General features: G+C 42.0%; 1 protein-coding gene across 1 annotated transcript; it reads left to right on the top strand.

Annotated features, from left to right (window-relative positions):
• On the top strand, nt 250-8,089 carry LOC8075236 (ribonuclease TUDOR 1). The gene is made up of 17 exons (XM_021463980.1): nt 250-335; nt 2,132-2,290; nt 2,377-2,451; nt 2,570-2,677; nt 2,769-2,873; nt 2,966-3,160; nt 3,262-3,477; nt 3,567-3,674; nt 3,780-3,956; nt 4,949-5,149; nt 5,288-5,644; nt 5,730-5,960; nt 6,116-6,301; nt 6,379-6,456; nt 6,543-6,938; nt 7,126-7,497; nt 7,663-8,089. The coding sequence occupies exons 2-17, from the start codon at nt 2,135-2,137 to the stop codon at nt 7,885-7,887; spliced, it is 3,186 nt and encodes a 1,061-aa protein (XP_021319655.1). The 5' UTR covers nt 250-335; nt 2,132-2,134; the 3' UTR covers nt 7,888-8,089.

Raw genomic sequence — 22,388 nt, 5'->3', positions numbered from 1 at the left:
TCCTCAAACCAAATTAACAAAGAAGCAGATGGAATTAGGTTGTGCCTAACTACCTCCACGGCAGTTTTGATGAGGAAAAAGAAAAAGAGACCTGCTATGCTACATCGGCCGGCCGAACAAGCCGAAAAGGACACAATAAATTAAGCCACACCAGTGCCACAATCAGGCCACCAACAACGCCAAGGCCAAGCCCGCTGGCCCCTATAGATAGGCCGCCAAAACCGATCGATTGCTCCAATTTCACCCAGCCGCCTCCGTCCCCCTCGCGTCTATTCCTCGGCCCTAGCTACCGGGGTGTGAGCTCTCGCTCTCGCTAGCTCGCAGAAGCGCCGGAGGTACGTACTTCGTCCCTAGCTAGATGAATCGATCTGCCCCTCGCCATCGCAAGGTCGTTGCTTGTTGGGGTTAATAATTCTCTGATATGGATGCGTCCGTTGCTTGCGGTTAATAATTCTCATCTGATGGATGCGTCCGTAGTTGCTTTGGGGTTAATTCTTGGTTCGAGTGTGTTGGTGGATCGGTAGGTTTTGGAGTCGAATTATCTCGTACTTTGGATCTTTTGTAAAGATGGGGTTGGGATTGGGGTGATCCATCTGATCAGCGGAGGATGGAGCACCGGTTGCTATTAGCTTCGACTTGCTATGCTGGCTTGCGTCTTGCGGCTCTTACTGGATTGGGCTCCGGCGCTGAGGCTCGCAACTGGATCGGAACGACAGGAGGGACAGGGACGCGGTTTCCGTGCGCACGTCGGAATGGCAGGGACGAGCACGGCCGGTGAGCGCACCCTGGTTGTCAAGAACGACCTGCTGCGCCACCGTCACCCAGCAGCTGGTCTCTGCATCGCCGCGCGCGGCAGCAACGTACGTGGTCCAGCCCGAGTAGTGCTTCTAACGACATACGAACGACTCGTCGAGCTGGCCGTGGTCGTGGAGATGCCGACGCCGCCGTACGTACGGGGCAGTGTCCCGGTCCCGGAGAAGACGACGGCGCACAGCTAGTGTGACACAGGAAGACGAAGTTGGCTCTGGCGAGGAACGGTTTCTTTCACAAGATTTTAGGACCTGTGTGCACGCACGGTTTTGGGTGAACGAGTAGAATTAAGCTAGCAAACCTATCTATGAGGCAAGCCTGCCTAGCTAGCAAAGTTTTGATTTTGATGTGGCGGAACTAGCATGCAATTCTAAACTTACTAAAGTACTTCCTCCATCCTAAATTGTAAGTCATTCCAAAAATCTTAAAGAGTCAAAACATCTCAAGTTTAACCAAAATTATAAAAAAAATTATAAAATTTTATAACATTAAATAGATATACTATGAAAATATAATTAATGAACAACCTAAGGATACTTAGTTAATATCATAAATGTTATTATCCTATCATATAAATTTAGTTAAACTTGAGATGCTTTGACTCTCTAAAATTCTTGAAATGACTTACAATTTAGGATGAAGAGAGTAGATCTGATGAAGCTTGAAGCATATATTGACTTATATATAAGTATAATTTCGTATATTGCATGCATGTGCATGTCGTCCCTTCCCCTAGCTTCCAGGCTAATAAAAGACAGCTTCTGTGGGTCAGATGAAGCTACTGGTGTTGGTCTGGAAAAAAGTATTGGTAATTTTTTGTGTGCGATGGTGTTCTTTACAACTGTATTTTAGGGTGCAGGGGGGTTAGCTAGGGTGTGTGTGGGACTGGGGAGTGCCATTGCTCTATGTTGACTTGGTTTAGTTAACAGTAAAAATATAGTTAGAGATGTACTCTCCCAAATTCAAATTCTTATTCCATCATATGGTATATGGCCTCTCAGCTTCCTCAGCTTGGCACTCGACAAAGGCCACAAAACACTTAGCAAAGGCATTGCCGAGTACCACTCTCGGCAAAACCCACTCAAGCCTAATTTTAGACCGCAAAAAGATCTTGCCGAGTGTTTCTTGTCGGGTTACTCAGCAAAGATTTTTGTCACAGCCGCTGCTAGGCTTCTTTCCCAGCAGGCCGTTTCTACAATGGCACAGCACTAACCTTCGGTGTCCTGCACACACTTCCTACTTTATTTGCGGCCTTAAACTCTCTAATTGGTTTACTACTCATATGTACTCTAATCATCTGGGTTCGTTCTTGGTTTTGCAGGGAATGGCTGCTTCAGCCGTGCCATGCTCAGGCTGGAAGAGGGGGAAGGTCAAGGCTGTGCCTTCTGGTGACACCTTGTTAATAATGGACAGTGTACCAGGGGATGCAGTCCCACCTGAGAAGTCACTCATCTTGTCGTGCATCATTGCTCCAAGGCTGGTAAGATCTCATGTACGTACATCGATCCGCACATCCAGATTTATATGTGTGGTGGTGCCCTAATACTGATTTGGTGGTTGCATTAGGCACGTCGTTATGGAACAGACGAGCCATTTGCTTGGGAAAGTAGGGAATTCCTTAGAAAACTCTGCATCGGAAAGGTCTTTACACATATTTTATATACACACACATACATATATGTACTCTCATGAACTGTCCTTGTGCCTAGCATCTCTGATGTTTTTTTACAACTATAATATGAGCTAAAATTGAAAGCAGGATATTGTCTATAAAGTGGACTCTACTACTTCAGGCCGTGAGTATGGAACAGTTTATCTAGGTGACACAAATATTGCATACCTCGTAGTTGCCCAGGGGTTTGCCAAGGTGAGATGATCTTTCACTCTATTGCTTTGGTGATCTTCTCATATTCTATTCTATGTATCGTTTTAGTTCCAAATGCTATTCGGTTGATCAGGTAAAAGAGCAAGGTCGTCGTAAGGGTGACAACAATCCATATACCACAGAATTGCTAAGATTGGAGGAAAAGGCTAAAGATCAAGGTTCAGGTTGTTGGAGTAAGGTTAGTATATGCGTCAAGTTAACGTGCATTAGAGCATACTTGTTGTTTGCATTGTGATCATAAAATGTGTATCTTACTGGTTGTTTATCTAGGAACATGACATCATAGAGGCTTCAACTAGAATTCTGCCATCATCGACCAACCCTTCTGATGTAAAGGATTTTTTTGCTCAAATGAAAGGGAAGGCCTTAGAAGCCATTGTTGAGCAAGTTCGTGATGGTAGCACCATCCGAGTTTACTTGCTTCCTAGTTTTCATTTCGTTCAGGTTTATGTTGCTGGAGTTCAGGTAACATTATTCTTATTGTCTTTGTCCTTTTACTCTTTCCTTTACCTCTTCTTGAATTGAACATTTTTTAACCAAAAAGGTTTGTCGGACTCACATCATAGGCTCCATCTATGGGAAGACGAGCATTCATTCCAAGTATGGCTTCTCAAGCTGGAGCTACTGGCGATGTTGATGTGTACAGTACAACAGCTCAAGTACCTATGGCAGCAGAACAGAAGCTCGTATTACCATCATCATCTACTTCTTCTGAAATTCCACCAGATAGGTTCGGTAGAGAGGCCAAACACTTCACCGAGACAAGAGTTCTCAACAGAGAAGTAAGTTTGCTTATTAATATTAAGTTATTACAATTTAGAGCTTAATACTACCTTTTGAATAATATAATTGCTATTCACATTCTATGTAGGTACGGATTATATTGAGGGGCACAGACAGTTTTGATAACATGTTTGCTTCAGTGTACTATTGGGATGGAAATACTGATAAGGACTTAGCACTTGAGCTTATAGAAAATGTATGGATTATTGCTTGACCTTTCACCAATAAAATGTTGCTACATCAGTTATTTCTTATTAAATTTAACTTACCTTCGAGCACCTCCTATCACTTTTTCATACAGGGGTTTGCAAAGTATAAGTATATGGAATGGAGTGCGAACATGCTTGGGGCTGAAACCAAACAAAAGCTAAAGAATGCAGATATTCAGGCTAAGAAGGGACAGCTAAGGATATGGACTGGATTTCGGCCACCTGCTACAAATACAAGACCCATACACAACCAGAAATTCACGGGAAAAGTTGGTTCCTTTACAACTATTCATGTTCTTTTAAATAGAAAATATTTCATTTTTCATCATGTTCATTTAAATAGAAGTAGCATTAATTTTTTTTTTTGCATTAGAAGTGGAAACATTAATTGCATACGTTGAAGTTTTATGCATGGCCCTAGAAACAAGAATACTACATCCACCATAAATGAAAGCCATATTCTGATGCAATGAACTAAAGCTTAACAAGTTTACCAACAATTAATTAGTCAAATATATATGTTTTATTATGAAAATTGCATCAGGACGCGGTCCATATTCAAGAACGCTTTATGTTGTTAATTGATTTTCTATGTATGCGTAAAAAAGTAGCAAATTCAAATCTTTTGCCTTGTTTAACATGTCTTGGCACAATGTAGGCTATGTAAGAGTGCTTGAGGCTGGTAGTGCAACAGCAGTCACAATGATGGCTGCACAATGTTTTGGGCACCTATATTTGTATGTTGATAAGACGATTTAATGAAGTGTAATTTAATTTAATGCACACCAATCAGCACCAGTATTTGTTGTTTTGTGTTAGTAAAGCTGCGCAGAAAATTGGATCCTACTGTATATGTCAACAGATTGAACTGAAGGGGCGGCTGCTAAATTGTGGCTTACATGGTCTTCCTCTTATCAATTGTGGGGAATAAGTGGCAATGAGGGTAACATGCTGAGCGCCTGCATACTATAACCTTGGTCAAGTGCACTGGATGAGTGTTTGTGACCAAAGTATGCAGTTCTTTTATTTTAGAATCATAGAGGGTAGTTTAGGCATAATACAACTGTTCTTTTTATGAGAACATCAACTCCTGGTGTTGCATGAGTTGAAGATTCATCTCTATTATTTTCAAAAAAAAGTAACAAATTATATAACCTTTTGACAAATCTTACATTCTATGGTTGCAACAAGATCTATATTTAATTGCCCATGCTTTATCATCTGTACTAATATGGTTTGGCTTAATATCATATCACTACAGGTCATAGAGGTGGTGAATGGGTACTGTGTAATTGTTGCTGATGATGTTGCACCTTGTGGAAGTCCTTTGGCAGAACGCCGAGTAAATCTTTCTAGCATAAGAGCTCCTAGGATGGTTCATCCTTCTGGAGAGAGCGAAACTATTGAACATTTTGCTCGTGCAGCCAAGGAATTCTTGCGCACACGACTAATTGGTAAACAGGTATGGGAAATGTATTGTTCTATCCATTATCTTTTTAAAACAATATAATATATACTTGTTAGTGATAAATTGAAAAAAGAACATTGAAATTTAAAATTTTATCCCATGATCTGACTCCTTCAATCTTTAAACATTCAGGTTCATGTCTCAATGGAGTATTCTAGGAGAATCAACATTGCAAATGGACAAGTTGTCAGTGACAAAACCAACCAAGTTGGCACCAGAGTTTTAGATTATGGATCTATCTTCCTACCCTCGTTGGTTGATGGAACTGGTTCTCCTTCCCCTAATAGCTCTAGCAACCCGCTTGGAGCCAATGTGGCTGTGCTCCTGCTCTCGCGAGGATTTGCTGATATCACACGACATCGGGACTATGAGGAGAGGTCACACCACTATGATGCACTCCTGGGGGCCTATTCACATGCTGAAAAAGCAAAGAAAGGATATCACTCCAAAAAGGATTATCCTGTGACTCACATGAATGATTTGACAACAGTTAGGATTTTTCTCTTGCTAGAGAAGTTTTTTTATTGTTGTTTCTTGCCTCACATCATTTATTTAATCCAACTTCATTTTCTAGGTTCCTGCAAAGAAGGCGAGAGAGTTTTTCCATTTGTTGCAGCGAAATAAAAAGCATTCTGCTGTTGTTGACTACATTTTTAGTGGCCACCGCTTCAAACTAACAATACCTAATGAGACAAGCACCATTGCCTTTTCATTCTCTTGTGTCCGGTGCCCTGGTAAAAACGAACCCTACTCAGATGATGCCATTAGTTTGATGAGAAGAAGGATACTCCAACGTGATGTGGAGGTACATTATTTCCTATTTCCTTTTTCATTTGATTGTCTATTTGCAATTTCTTGTTCATATCTTCATTTACTTCTATTTACATTTTTCTCTTCATTCTGTTCATATTCTTGGCTATGCATTTCTCTAAAGGACGTTGAGTGCACGTGCTTGTGCAGATTGAGATTGAAGCGGTGGACAAGAATGGGACATTCTTAGGTTCTTTATGGGAGTCCAAGACCAATATGGCCTCTGTTCTTCTTCAAGCTGGCCTAGCCAAACTTAGTTCATTTGGACTCGACAGGAATCCATATGCTCGAAATCTCATCGAGGCAGAAAAAACCGCAAAGCAGAAGAAACTGAAGGTGATGTAGTTCTGTTTTTTATAATAGATAGAGAACATGTAATGTTCAGTTAATTATATAGCACTCTTGCTTTCCAGGTGTGGGAGAATTACAATGAACTAGAAGTCATTCCCCAAGGATCCGTGACTGAACAAAATGGAAAAGAGACTTTCAAGGTTTGTCTACTTAATTTCTTTTGCTGTAACATGAAAATATGCACAATACAAATGTTCTAATTAACTTTTGCTTCATGTTCTTTAAGGTTATTGTAACTGAAGTCCTTGGTGGTGGAAAGTTCTATGCCCATATAGTTGGTGACCATCGCATGCACAACATCCAAAAACAGCTTGCTTCTCTGAAATTCAATGAAATATCAGAAACTTCTAAAGATACCTCTGATACCTTGGAAAATCAAGATCAAACAACAAATACTCAATTGGATACTTTGGAAGTTAAAGTTAAGCAGCATATTTTTCCTTCTAGGTGGTCTAGTTTGTTTAAAGATCACCAAAATACTATGAAAGGTGAAGTTCAATCTGCTGAAGAGTCAAACACTTCTAAAGTTAATGATCCATCAAATGATATTCCATTTAATCCAACAAAGGGAGATGTGGTTTTAGCCCAGTTCAGCCGCGACAATTCTTGGAACAGAGCCATGGTATGATGAAAACCAATTTTATATATCTATAACAAATATTAAATATTTATATATTCTTTGCTCAAGGTTTTCAGGTCTGCAACTTTACATCTCTAGGAAAAATCCTAAATCTTTATCTTCTTTTTTCCCCCTTAGACTGTCCGTATGTCAAATTCTGAATATACACTCATAATTTCCGGTTCTGCAGATTGTGGGTGAACATCAGGGTCCCACAGAGAGGGAGTTCGAGGTGTTTTATATTGATTATGGAAACCAAGAGATTGTTACTTACAGCCACTTGAGACCTGCGCCTGCGAAATTTTCTATTTCCGTGATTCCTCCACTAGCCAAGCTGTGCAGTCTTGCATTCGTTGTAGTTCCTGACATAATGGATGACCTTGGTGAAAAAGCTGCATGGTATCTAAGTATGCTCTTGCTTGATAACGGAGAGTTCATAGCAACAGTTGAAGAACGCAGCAGTGTGGGAGCGAAGCTAGAAGGACAAGGAACTGGAGAAGTACTTATTGTGAGCATGTATGATGACGATGCTGAAATCAGCATCAGTTCTGCAATGCTAGAGGTATGGTATTCTCACTTTTCTCATTGATTGGTTGAAAAAACACGGTACCTCTATTTAGTTCTCAATTGACATTGATAATAATGCATTTAGCTAACAATAATATCGTACAGTGGCTACTAATGTACTGCATTCTTTCTAGACTATTAATTATTTGATTGTCAGCAGAATGGCTTGGCTCAGCTCGACAGGAAGAGGTGGAACTCATCATGGGAGAGGAGGGCTACCATGAAAAACCTGGAGGAATTCCAAGAACATGCAAAGAAGAAGTATCGTGGCATTTGGCAGCTTCAGGCTGCGTTGGGTGCGCCTGAAAAATCTGTAGAAGGCAAGGAGCTCGACATTAATGACAATGAAGACCTACAAGCGCCAGCTCGAGCTAACAAGGGTTAGAGCATCTCCAAAAGACTTTGTAAAACTAATCTCAAAATAGCAGGATTTAGAGGCTTTGTACGAAAAATTAGCTCTCCGAAAAACTAGAGCACCGCAGCCGACTCTTTATATTTTGATGCTCTTTTTCTCTCAGCCAATGAAGTTGCAAGCATGCATGATCCTGTCCAAAAGTTAAATTTTCTCCAGTAACTGAAAAAAATGCAAACATACACTCCCATTTCCAAGTTGTATTTTTTTTTGACCTCCCAAGGTGTATGCAACTAGTAACTTTATAAGTCTTATTTAGAGAAGGTAATAAGTTGATTGGTGCAAATAGTGGCAGCGTTTTGGATTGAACTACGTTACCAGAAAAGTGTAGAAAACTTCGCTGGAGCGGCATGATTGGCAGCCGCTAGGGAACGGGTCGAAAACATATGCGCAACATAGGGACGGATATGACATGGGAGATGAAGCATCCGTGGCCGTGGGAGGTGGAGGAGCACGAGAGGGGGGGGGGATGAGTCCGGATCATAGGAGTCATGTTCCCGTCCCTGTCTCGGCAATGAGAATAAAAACGGAAACTTAAAGTATCATTTTTAATGTGAAAATAGGAACATATTTGTGTATTTTTGGAACATAGACGTTTCCAAAATGTGAAACATGGGAACGGGAACGTAGGTTATGCTCCCGTTCCCAGGCTGCTAAGGTCCGAATGGCGAGCGAATAATGCTCTCCTTTTCTTCTAAGGTCTATTTGGTTTATATGAGTAAACTTTAACTCATATCACATTAAATATTTGAACACATACATATAATATTAAATATAGACTATTTGCAAAACTAAAAACACAGCTAGAAAGTAATTTGTGAGGCAAATATTTTGAACCTAATTAGTCTATGATTGGACACTAATTGTCAAATAGAACAAAAGAGTTATAATACCAGTTAAACTTTAACACCTCCAACCAAAATACTCCTAAGCAAGTTATGGGATACAAAGCAAGATAATTAAATTGGAGAGGCCAATAGACAAGCTGTTGCACACGTTTTTAACCTCTAAGTAGCTAATAAATCAGATTTCACGAAGAGATTTATAATATCTTTTGGACATGCTAAAGCATCTTTAAGAGTCTTTCTAAATCTCACTCTTTAAATAATAATTAGCTATTATGTAAAATAAAAAACTCACTCAAAGCATAGAGTTCCACAACAGCATTTGTATAGGATAGCTAGTGAGAACGACATGCTATATATGACAAGCGAAAGTTTAGGAATAGCAAACTTGCTATTTTAGCAAACCAGATAGCACACTTATTGGACTTTAATTTATACTTTAAAAATGTAAAAGGATAACATGGATAGCATATCTGTTGAAGTTTACATAAAAATCACTTTTATATATCTTTTCACACTCCAACAGTTTTTTTATACCTCATGCGCAGCTATGCTTGTCTTCTATTTTTGGCTAACGAAAAATACAGAATAGAAGATGGCTATATTTGGATAACTATTTAGAAAAGCTATTGGAGGATAATTTTTTCCTATAAAATCTATATTCCTAGTATTTAGGAAGGATATAAAAAGTCTATTAAAGTTGCTCTAACATTCTTATCAAACTCATTGCTCTGTAATCCCCCACCCCGGGCCGAAGCCCAGTGGAGATCATGTTGTGGGTGGGTCATTGTCCACTACCCCCCCCCCCCCCCGGCCCCCCGCCCCAACTCCCCAAGCTCCCAGGGATTACTGTGGGTGGGTCATTGTTATAATATAAACTTGTACTCAAGTACAAGACGTTTTGCATAAAAATAGTATAAGACGTTTGGTACTTGATTCAATTCCCTTAATGCCATTGAAAATTATATGGCTTCCTTCAAAGCCATCCAAGTTTTCCAATTGCCCTCGCTGCCATCAACTGAAATTTCCCTTTCCCTTGCTGCCATTCTTGGTTCCTAGTTAAGTTGCTGTTAGGTTGCATAGAAAAATGACGATTTCACCCTTCAAGTCACAGTGAAATTATACTATGGGGATGTTTAGTTTCCATTTTATCTAAAAAATTTTGGATTTTAGTTCATTATTTTGCATAATGGAACTAAACATCATGTACATTTTTTGGTAAAATGGTTGTCATTCTCTATTTTGGATTTTAGCCTCAAGAGGGCAAAAAAGCCCAAAAAAACCTCAAAAGGTCATAATAAGGGCAATAAATTCTGTACTTTGGATGGAATTAACGCCCTGTTTAGTTCCCCATCCAAAAATTTTTCACCCATCCAATCGAATCTTTGGACACACGCATGGAGCATTAAATGTAGACGAAAAAACTAATTGCACAGTTTGGTTGTAAATCGCGAGACCAATCTTTTAAACCTAATTAGTTCATGATTAGCCATAATTGCTACAGTAACCCACATGTACTAATGATGATTTAATTAGGCTTAATAAATTCGTCTAGTAGTTTCAGGTGAGCTATGTAATTTATTTTTGTATTAGTATTTGAAAACCCCTCCCGACATCCTTCATTCCTTCGACATATCTGTTGTGACACCTAAAAATTTTCTTCTCGCGAACTAAATTGGGCTTAAACATAACTTTGAAAATTTTAGCATTTTGCGTTTCATCATTGCAAAATAGTTAGTATTTTGCATTTTGTATTCCACGGAGAACTAAACAAATCCTATATTTCTTTATTAGATGCCATTGCATGATATTTTCATCCATTCCCTGGATACCATTGCACTAAATATTTATTAATGATTCTAAAAAAACAAAATATTTATTAATTCCAAATGTCAGCGACAATTATACATATATATGATAAAAAAAGTGAATATAAATACATATATAACACATGTATTTATTATTACGTAGACAAGTGAATAAAAATAGTACATGTATAATCTCCCTCCCACGTACTTGCGCTGCTCGTCCAAGGCTGCTGGCTGAGGCCGGCCGCCCTCCAAGCCAACGGGCCCGCGTGACCGTACCCGGTCCTCTGCCTCCCAAGCGCCGAGGCCAGGTTGCTGCTGGCTGCCCCGACTTCCCAAGGATGAGGCGCCGGCCCTCTGCCTCCCATGCGTGGAGGCAAGTCGCGGCTGCCGGCCCTCCGCCTCTCACCGTCGCTCGCACGCCGTAGCCCTCCAATTGCTGCTCACCCGTGGCCACGGGCACGACGGTATAGTTGACGATACAGCCCGTGGCTCGTTGGCTTAGCCCACGGTCTGGCATTTTGGCTCGGCCCGGCCTGAGTCATCAAGCTGTGCCTGGGCCGCAACCGGGCCTGTGGCACGGCTCAGGCACGGCCTGATGGTCCGGTGCTTAATAATCTAGTAAAAAATATAGCATGTTAATTCTAAAAAAATAAATGTAGGCCTGTTGGCCCATCCATCCATCTTGAATGGTCTGGTAAGAAATATAGCCTGCTAATTTAAAAAAAAATATAGGCTTGCTACTGGCCTGACACGACCTTAGCCCGGTGGCCCGCCATGCCTTCAGGCCGGCCCGACAGCCCATGGGCCGTGCCTTGGGCCGTACCCCCGGCACGAGGCATGGTGATGGCACGGCCCGACCGGCACGACGGCACGGCGCGGCCCGAGGCAGGCACGGCACGGCACGGCACGCCGGGCTGTCGGGCCGGGCCGGCACGGCCCGATGGCCATCTATACACGACAGAGGTGGACCCAGGAATTGAAACTAAGGTAGTCCTAAATTTTTTTTCATGCGCAACACGATAAAATTCAAAGAAAAAAATCGGTAAAATTACTATAAAATAAGCAAATTGCGACAATACAATTTAATGTTCAAAGCTTACATAAATTAGTCTGAAACTTGCACAAATAGATTATATATAAGATAAGGTCTTACATAAATATAAATGGCTACTTTAATTTGCGCTTTCTCGTTGCCATGAAAGCATGAATTATGTCATCCTCGCTTACAGAAGAGAATATATCACGCTCAATAAAGGTAACCAAACAATCGTTCAATAGCCTATCACTCATACTATTTCTCACCTTATTCTTCACTAAACACAAGGCAGAGAAAACTCTTTCAACACTTGCTGTCGCCACCGGTAAGATCAATACCAATTTAAGGACTAAGTACACCAAACCATAATATTCATGTTTATTAGTGCTAACAAGCTTGGTAGAGAGCTCACCGAGGGTGGTCAGTCCTTGAAATCTGTCATCCATCTTCACATCTTCAAAATATGTGCCAAGTTGAATTTCAAGTGTCCTCAAATCCGAACTTGAAAAATCTTTGGGATAATAAGTTGCAAGCTTAAGGATTTTCTTAGCATCAAATGAGGCAAATGAATTGGAAGGATTCAATGCTGCCATACAAATAAACAACTCCCTACTAACCTCATCAAACCGATTCTCAAGCTCTTGATGAATTCTATCAATAATACCAATATACACTTCTCTTCTGTAATGATCATCAATTGTTTGTACAGGATAAAAACGATGGGATCTTCCATGAGGCTCATATTTGCTATCCATTGCAAGAATATCAATAGAGAATTTGATGCAAAATGATTTAACCTTTTCTAAGAAATCTTCCCACCCATTAGACCTCAATTGTTGGAACCTTATCTTTGCCACACCAACAAGAGTCATTGCATTAACAATATCTTGATCTCTCTTTTGCAAAGATTGAGACAAGTTGTACCCAAGAATCACAAGCATCAAGTGGGCATTGAAAACAAACTCAAATGACTCTAAAATCAGAACCATAGCATGTATGTTTGGCCAATCATCTCTTTGTGTGGGATCATTTCCAAGGGTTATGAGTACTTCCTGAATGGTTGAATACATGTCAATGATATGCAAAACAGTTCTATAATGAGAACCCCACCTAGTGTCACCAGGCCTAGCCAATCCCATCTCTTGATTTAACCCACTTCCACTTTCTATTTCACCCAATTCAAGTGCTTTCTTCAGTTTTTGTGCTCTAACATCTCGAAGCATATCATGCCGTTTGCAAGAAACTCCAACAATATTCAGCAAGCGTGAAACATTAGCAAAAAAGTACTAGCCCCAACATCTCCCTTTGCAACTGCAACAAGTACTAATTGGAGTTGATGTGCAAAACAATGCATAGACTCTTTCATTATCAATGTTTTCAGCCCCTTAACCTCTCATTTCATGTTACTAGCCCCATCATATCCTTGCCCACTACAAGAACTAAGAGTCAAGTGATGACTAGTGAGTAAAGATTGAATAGCTGCTTTAAGTTCCAAAGAAGTGGTGCCAGGAACATGAACTATTCCAAGAAACCTTTCACAAACACTTCCACGTTTATCAACATAACGCAAGCAAACTGCTAGTTGTTCTTTATGTGATATATCACTACATTCATCAGCTAGAATTGCATAGTAATCATCCCCAAGTGCTTCAAGTATGGATCTAGTAGTTTCCTCAGAGCAACATCTAATAATTTGTTTTTGTATGCGAGGGGAGGTCAATGTGCAATTACCTGGGGCATTTTTCAGAACCACTTTGTTCACCTCTTCATTATTTCCTGCAAGCCAATTCAAGAGTTCAAGAAAGTTTCCTCTGTTGACACTTTGTTCAGTTTCATCATGCCCACGAAAAGCTAATCCCTGATTCAAAAGAAACCTCAAACATCGGAGTGAATGAGTCAACCTAGCCTTGTAATCAGCTCTATCCTTTTCTGACACCTTCACAATGACATTATCAATTTTTGTACCATTTTGCACAAATAAGCTGTATTTCTCTTGAGCAAACTTGTGTAAAGTTGAATTCTGATGTTTGTCAAGTGCAATAGCTCCAACATTCCAATTATTCCAACCTTCTGTAATAAATTTTCCACTTCCTTTACCAAATAAATAACAGTGAAAGCAATATGCTGCATCCTTCTCTACATTATATTCAATCCACGGGTACTTTTGAAACCAAAGAAAACTAAAACGGCGTTCTTTCCCATAGATTTTTCTGAATGGATAGACATAGGCATAAAGATGACATGGGCCTTTTAAAATGTACCTTCTTCTGATAGAGTCTTGTTCATTCACATCAAAGAATAAAATAGACCTCCTTAGGCCTGGGTCATGCTCAAGAGAATCAACATCAGCGGCTGCAACTAGAGGCGGTTCTACTTCTACTGCTTCTATCCCTTCTTCAACTTCATCTGTTGTGGGTAGAGTTGTGGTGCTTGTAGTTGTAGGTGTTTCTGTCCCTCCATCCACAGGTAAAATACCACTTTCTACACTCGCAAATCGCAATTAGAGGATCTTCTACAATTGGAATAGACAACTCTTCATGAATAACTGGAATTGGTGGAGCAGTCTGAGTTGCATTTTTTTCTTCTCATGTTTCTGGAAAAGAACTGCTATATTTGATTTCTTCATACCTCAACTTTCTAAAAATATATCAACAAATTCATTCAATTATTGGCTCTAAGTCAAACAAAATCAGTCTCACAGATCTGGGAGAAAAAAAAAATAACTCACCAGGAACTGAACTGCTGGTCTGCTGCAGGGTCGAGGGAGCGCAGGGGCGCTGGCGCATTGCGGGGGCACGGGGCTGGCCGGCGAGCGGCGTCACACGCAGTGGCTCGGTGCTGGAGTCGCCGTGTCGGTGTGAGCCGCGTGCCCGCGTGCGGCGTGCCTAGCTGCCTGCGTCGCGCGTCCGCGCGTGAGGCACCTAGGCGGCAGCGGCAGTGCGCCAGTGCGGCACGGGGGCTGGGGCCTGGGGGCACCGCGGCTCACCGTCTCCGCCTCCGCGACTCGGGCACTCGACGGTACGGGCCTACAGGGGCGGCGGCACGGGGGCGGCCAATCCTCAGACTCAGATGCGGGACGCAGGATGCGGGATATCGGAGGACGCTGAGACTGAGAAGGGAGAAACCGAGAAAGAGGATGGGCCAAGTTTCTATGGGCTGAAAGGGGTACTAAAAAATTTTTGGGCCAAAATCTAGAGTAGTCCTGTGCCTACCTGGACTGCCTATTGGGCCCGCCACTAATACACGAAGCTCAACCGAGGGCGCGGGCACAGGCGTGACGTTTAGCTGTCGCCGCCGCTTCTCAGGTCGCACACCCGATGCCACCCACCCTGATTTAGCATTTCCTCTCTCAGTGCGCTCGATGGAGATGGGATCGGGAGAACTGGAGTCAAGGGAAGAACAATTGACACATCGTATAGGTATTTTGGGTGGCACCTAATGTCAGCCGTTTGGTTGCAAGGTTTATCAGGGATGTGACGATCCTTGTTTTTTGGCTGCCCTTACCCTCGCGTATAAGCTCAATTCGCGCACCAACACACATTACATAGGCTACCCACTCTTTCACAAACTCTTAGTGCGGATGCTAGACCTACATCTTACACTTAGGCTATGAAACACGGCTAAGAGATCCGACAGTTATAACACATTCGTGTAAGGCAATGAAATTTTTTTAGGGAACCACTGTTCATGGTTGAGACACCAGCGTCGAAGTCAGGCTTCGAACGCGGGTGGGCTGGACGCACACCAGCAATCCAAACCAGCTAAGCTATGGCTCAGTACTCGTGACAATCCTCGTTTTGCTAGTGTTTGATTCAGGGGCAAAATAGGACCGAGCTGCCTCTAGGAAGAATATTCGCCTGATATCCGGGTTATTCCCGTCCCATGAAATCAAGAGGACAAGGACGCCCCCTATGGATGGCGTGTTTCTCCTTCTCACGAGTGTACCTAGTGAGACAAGCTGTGCGAGTGTAGTTGGCGTGCGGGTAGAGTTGCTGCGAGGCCAGCTAGCCGAGCTACGTCAAAGAGGGATGGGTCCAGTAGAGCGACGTCAGGGCAAGGGTGACCAGGCAGAGCTAGTGTAGGGCTAGACGACCGAGCGCCGCCGGGGCAGGGGCAGACTGGAAAAACATTGCCGGGGGAGGGACGGTCTGGCAAATCGCCTGCCGCGGGGCGGGCTCTTAACGAGACCCTCATGTTCGCCCCACAAAATTTCTCTTCGTTGTTGTAGTGGCCCAGCTGTAGTTTTTTTGTGGCCCAACATCTTTGAACCCACCAAGCCCATTGGTAGGAGACAAAGCCCGCAAGACCCGCAACTACTGCATCTCCTGAACCCTACCAGCTACCGCTATCGCACATCGCGCCGTCACGGTACGATGGCGTCGAGCATCACCCTCCTCCGCTGGCCCTTTCAGCTCGTCCTAGGCCTTCCATAGATGGTGGGAACGCCAAATCTAGCCGTGGTAGGCGGCCGAAACCTGGCCATCGACTCGCACTCTTCCACGGTGGAGCAAGAGGAGGCAGGAGAGGATGGGGGCCATGAAGCCTCCAAGATCCAGGTGCCGACTTCTGCAGGATTGGGGCGCCAGATCTCGAGTGTAGCTTTGTCATCCTAATGCTTGTACTAATTAATACTTACATACTTATTGTACAGATGTATCAAGACCAATTAAGAGATGTAAACTTAGATCTGATGTGTGGAAAGAATTTGAGCCTATTTATGAGGGGAATCTAGTAGTATAAGCTAAATGTATTCATTGTTTGGAGCTCTTGTGTGCTACTCGAGATAATGGTAGAAGTGCTTGTCGTAGGCATTTGAAAGTGTGCAAAGAAAGGACAAGAATGAACTAGTTGGTTGAAAGCATCAAAACAGGACTATCCCCTGATTCACTAGCTCTGAAGAATTGGAAGTTTGACCAAGAGGTCTCACATAAGCCATGGTCAACTTCATTGTGTTGTAGGAGCTGCCCTTTAGTTTAGTTGACCATGCACCATTTTAGAAATTTATCGCTACCTTAAATCCTTGGTTTACCATAGTGTCTAGAACTACAGTTGCTGAGGATATTATGAGCTCATATGAGGATCGAAGGTTACCCTTTGGGAAACTATCAAAAATCCAAATTCAAGGGTCTATTTAACTGCTGATCTGTGGACTTCAAATCAGAACCTAGGTTACTTGTGCATTACTTGCCACTTCATTGATAATGACTGGATGTTGCAGAAGAGAATAATAGGTTTTGGTCTTGTAGCTTCACCCCATGGCGGTCTTACTTTGTTTAATGCATTGTTGAAGTGTTTGCAAGAATGGAAACTAGAGCACAAGTTATTTAGCATCATATTAGATAATGCAAATAACAACAACAACGTGGTTTGTTCCCTAAGGAAAAATCTTTTGGAAAGACACCTTATGCTTGGAAATGGTGATCTGCTACATATGCGTTGTGTAGCGCATGTGTTGAACCTTTTGTCAAGGAGGGATTTAAGGTGATAGATGGTTCTACCGACCACATTCAAGATAGTGTCAAGTACATTAGAAGCTCCCAAGCCCATAAACAGTGTTTCGAGGAAATCATTGTACAGTTAGGTATATCCTGTGAGAAGAGACTGTCACGTGATGTTCCAACTTGGTGGAACTCAACTTATTCAATGCTGAAGTCTCTAATAGAGTATAGGGCAGTCTTTGATGTTATGGAGTAACAAGATCCTAATTACATGGACAAGCCTTCTAATACAGACTGGAATATGGCAGACCTACTTTGCAATGTGTTCAAACCCTTCTATGATGCTACAAATGTTGTTTCTGGTACATTATATCCAATAGCAAACCAATGTTTCTATGTCCTATCGAAAGTCAAAGGAAAAAATAGAAACTTTGGAATCACATACAGATATTTCCATTGTAGTTATGGTGAGTAAAATGAATCTGAAGTTTCAGAAATACTAGGACATATGCTTGTTGCATATATGTGTTCTAGTAGTTCTAGATCCTAGGTTTAAGCTGAGTTTTGCATCATTTCGTTTGAACGCTGGTTTTGGTGATAAAGGTCCAGCATACAGTAAATGGTGAAGGCTACATTGCAAAATCTGTTTTCTGCATATTCACCAATGGCACCTGATTTAAACTACTCACACCTAGAGCCTAATGATGGAAGTATTGATGAATATGATTGTTGGGCAGACTTTGAACAACATCTTGCAGCACAAAAAGGAAGAGAGTGAAAAGTGAGCTTGACACATATCTGCAAGATGATCTTTTCCCTCGACAAAAGAATTTTGATATTCTACAGTGGTGGAGGATACATTCTACGAAATATCCTATCATTTTGCTTATGGCAAGAGATGTGCTTGCAGCACCCGCATCAACTGTAGCTTCTGAATCCGCATTTTCCACTAGTGGAAGAATTGTTAGTGACTACAGTAGCCAACTAACAAGCAAGAGAGTTCAATCCTTAGTATGCCTGCAAGATTGGTTGAGTGCAGAAGGTACATTTTTTTAATTGTACAAAGTAGCATAATGTTAGTTTTAGTATTCTTGATTGAGCAATAATGACACCATATAACTCACTACTCGCTCATGTTTCAGGTTTATCAGATATTAAATTATCACAAGATAGCATTGGCGATGGTGATGATATTTGAGGAAAGGAGGTGTCAAGTTGAGCAAAGAAGGTGGCAAAGAAGGGGTGCACATGGATCTTCTTTGTGAATGGTTTCCTTCAGCCTGATGAATGAATAGCATATGGCTTTGCCCTGTACTGTTATAAGATGGAAACTGTATGAGACTGGCTAAACTAATAGTGATCAGTATGTGAAGCCCTTGTAAAGGAGCCTGCAATATGTTAAACTTCACATAATCCTATATTCCCATTCGCTCTTCTCCTTGTTTTATTTTTCTTAATTGCTCCATATTAAAACTCATCTCCTTGGTTATTTCATTAACTCTCGGGTCTACGTTATGGCCTTATGGGCCTCTCGGGTCTCTTAGTGTGCAGAAGCTATATTATATGAACTATACTACAAATTTGTTGCAGGTATTATGGGTTTTGCATATAAATTTGCTGTGTCTGCGGAACACTTGTCCGCAAGATCCATAGCTTTGTGGTAAGCTGCAAGTCCACTAATAAACTTTACAGCAAGCGATGCGGGTTAGCGGCCGGCAGCTAACGAGCCTGCCTGCAATTGTATGCGGGTTAGCGGCCGGCCGCTAACGAGTCTGCCTGCAATTGTACTGTTGGGGCTGGGGTGTGGGCCACAAGAGCGCTCCCATGACAAGGGTGAGGGCCAGGCGGTGGCGGAGCGGGTGTGTTACAAGGGGTTCTACCGAGGCAGTGGGGAAGAGACAAGGATGAGAGGCTGGGGTTGGGGAGAAGAGATAAGGATGAAAGAAATTGTCTCGCGAGTCCCATTAATGACATGTGGGTCCGATTAAACAGTAGTTAATACCATCGAATCCATTTATTCCTTCAACTAAATACAAAATGGATCGATCTTGTTCTTTGTCAACTAAATAGAAAATTAGAGACAAGACCCTAACTCACTCTTGACTCCCAACAAAATGCTAAGGGGTATATTTAGCATCAAAGTTAGACGGAGCGATGTCATTGCATGGGTCCAGTTTTGTTAGTGACACAAATTTTAATAGAAACTGAAGGAATGGCAGTGTGAGGGAAAGGAAAGTTCCAGTTGATGGCAGTGAGGGGAAAACAAAATTTTGATTGGCTTTGAAGGAAGTCTTATAATTTTAGTGGACTGATGGAATTGACTTTACCTAAAAAGTGGATAAAACAACTAATAATTGCCGTGGTTTAGTAGTTGTGATTTATGAACTTCCACTAAGGTCCTATTTGGTTTGCATCGGTAAACTTTAACTTCTGTTACATTGAATATTTGGACGCATGCATGGAGTATTAAATATAGACTATTTATAAAACTAAAAACACAACTAGAGAGTAATTTACGAGACAAATCTTTTAAGTCTAATTAGTCCATGATTGGACACTAATTGCCAAATAAAATGAAAGAGTTACAGTACGTGTTAAATTTTAATACCTGTTGACGGTCGATAACGTCAACTTTTATTAGAACTTTAAATCCGAAGGAGAACATGAATACACACTAGTATAGGGTTTAAACTAACAATTTCTACGAGTTTTGCATATTCTGTGTTTTTCAGGGTTTATTTTACAGAAAGCAGAGGGATTCAAGTGCAAAATAAACATGAGACTTAACCGCAACGCAACAACACCGCCAACAGGGTCAGGAAGGCTCTAGAAGACACCCGAAGGAATGAGACCTATTGTAACGCCATAAAAATTCCCTTGTTTTAAATAGTTGAATTTGATTTATTGAGTCAAGTTTGTGAGCATCAAAATATAGGAAAAATAATAATTTTTGAGAAATTAAAATTTACTGTAATATTAGAAATATGTTGATGCATACATGCTGCAACATTTATTTTTGTGATGTGTGAAGTTTTGCAAAGAGAATTTATTCAAATTCAAATTGAAAAAAATGAGCTTTGAAAATTTATTGAAAAATAAAAAGAAAAATCCTATTCCCTCCCCCTCTCTCATTCCAGCCTGGCCCAACTCCTATCGGACCACGCCTTTCCCCTTTTCCTCATGGGCCGGCCCAACTTGCGCAGCAACTGCCAAACCGCCTCCTCCTTTCCCTTTCTCTCTCTGCCATGTGGGACCCACCCGTCAGATCCATCCCCTCCCTCCAACTGCTCTCCTTCTCCTATCGCGGAGCGCCGATGGCAACCGCGCCCCCGCTCCCACGTTCTCCACTTTGTCGCCTCGCTCCCTTTGAGCTACGCCCGAGCCGGTGCTGTTGCCCCGCGACCATTTCTCCCTCCCAGACCACACTCGCTCTCTCTCCTAGCACACTCGGATCTCACCGAGCCGCACGCCATCGCCATTAGCGCCCACTGTTTCTCTGAGGCCATCAAAAACCGCTTGGTGAGCTCCGCAACGTGATCACGAAGCCGTAGGTACCCTTTTCCCTCTCTCTCTATCGATCTCAGTGCTGCCCTAATTCGTGCCGAATGTGTACAGGAAGCAGCCGTTTGTTGCCGGTCCTCTCCGAGATCCCCCACGCCTTCAATTTTGTGGTGAGTTTGCACGAAGCTTATGTATGCCCCGGTGCCTTCCCCGTCGAAAACCGTGGTCTCTAGCGCTAGAACCACAAACTCCGGCGAACCACGGCCATGGCGCCACCGTGGTTGCCCCCTGCACCGGCCGCCGGCGGCAACCTCTCCTCCCTGGGTTGATCTGCATCGTAGGATCGCGAATCAACGGTCGTGATTAGAAGATACCCCTTCGGGGTGAAATTTGTTAAAGAACCCCTGCGGTTTTGGAGTTTAGAACCCGCGGTCCAAAGTGCCTTCTAGAGTTACGCCAATCGAGTTTGAAAACGTATTTTCGCCGGTTTGATTGCAGAATACGCTTTCACAAAATTACAAAATAGCCACTGAGTTTGTTTTGGCCATAAAATATTTGTTTTAACTCCAATTTGACCCGTTCAAATTGCGTTAGATTCATAATCTCATGAACTTTGTGTTAGTAATCTTGGTTCACCAGTTTGAAATATTTTAATTTCGTGACCCTATTTAATTAATTACTTTTCTAAACAAAATCTTAGAAAATTCATATCTTCTCTGTTTTAGCTCCGTTTCGATCCGTTCAAGTTGTGTTAGTTTCATAATTTCATAAGCTTCGTGTTGGTACCACTGTTGCCTAGGTTCACCATTGCTAGATTTCCTAGTTAATTACAAGTCCGTAGATAGCCTTTGCAGTCCCGTTTAATGCGTAGATTTCACGTCGTAACTCCTCTTTGCGTGAACTTTGCGTTGACGTGATCGTAGCAGCGTGTAGATGATTTTGGAAAGCTTTTATTTAAATTTATTTACTACTAGTGTACTGTTCTAATTGTAATCTTGTTTGCTTCGTGTATGTCTGTCTCCGATTGTTTGTGTGTTGATAATCGACGATCTAGATTAGACGGTGGGCATTACTTCGGTCATCAAGGTTAGAGCCTTGGAAGCAAGTGAGGCCAGCAGGACCAGCAGGAGCAATTGGATCAAGGCAAGTATAACATTTGGGTTTTAATTCTATGACCATGATCTTGTGCCTAAATTAATATAAAGCCACAAATAATAATAATGACTTTTTAAGCAACATGAGGATTTATTTGCAAGTGATAACCGGGATAAAAGTGCAACCATGAGGGTTATGATGGCTCTGGCTTTAGTCAAATATGAGTAACTTTTCTAGCTTGTTAGAGGTTACCCGCGTGGCGCAAATAGGGGATAGCAGACCGTGGATCCCCTGCGGGGTAGAATCACACGGACTGACTAGCGAAACCAAGCAGCCCTAACTTGTTAGACGAACCTTTGAAAGACTTCATAGTGATCCCTGTCGGCCTTCCTTGGTAGTGGGTTAAGAGGCTGATCACCTCGGGCAAAAGGGTAAATCATGACTCATGGGTAAAGATGTACAACCTCTGCAGAGTGTTAAAAAACTGGTATACTAGCCGTGCTCACGGTCACGAGCGGCCTTGGGGATTCTTACATTAAAGGTGATGAATCTTGTTGTGTTAAGATACTCATTATTTATTGTTTAATGCTCTATATTATTTATGTCACATTGATCGTGAGACCATGGATCTATACAATCTTGTTGTTATACTTGCGGAGTTCGTCTTGGACTCACTCTTGCTATCCCCCCCTCACCTCAGGAGAAGTAGTGGGCTTGTGATCAACCAGTCAGTTGGATCCTGTAGAGT

The sequence above is a fragment of the Sorghum bicolor genome, chromosome 6 (assembly GCF_000003195.3).
Source record: "Sorghum bicolor cultivar BTx623 chromosome 6, Sorghum_bicolor_NCBIv3, whole genome shotgun sequence".
Lineage (NCBI taxonomy): Eukaryota > Viridiplantae > Streptophyta > Magnoliopsida > Poales > Poaceae > Sorghum > Sorghum bicolor.
The sequence above is the reverse complement of the archived record's forward strand: the minus strand, read 5'-3'. Positions and strand labels throughout refer to the sequence as shown.

What these genes read in the sequence shown, in the direction of transcription:
- LOC8075236 (XM_021463980.1), top strand. Translation starts at nt 2,135, where the DNA reads ATGGCTGCTTCAGCCGTGCCATGCTCAGGCTGGAAGAGGGGGAAGGTC. An exon ending in ACCAGAAATTCACGGGAAAA is followed by an intron (nt 3,957 to 4,948) that starts GTTGGTTCCTTT and finishes ATATCACTACAG; the next exon opens with GTCATAGAGGTGGTGAATGG. An exon ending in ATTCTTGGAACAGAGCCATG is followed by an intron (nt 6,939 to 7,125) that starts GTATGATGAAAA and finishes CCGGTTCTGCAG; the next exon opens with ATTGTGGGTGAACATCAGGG.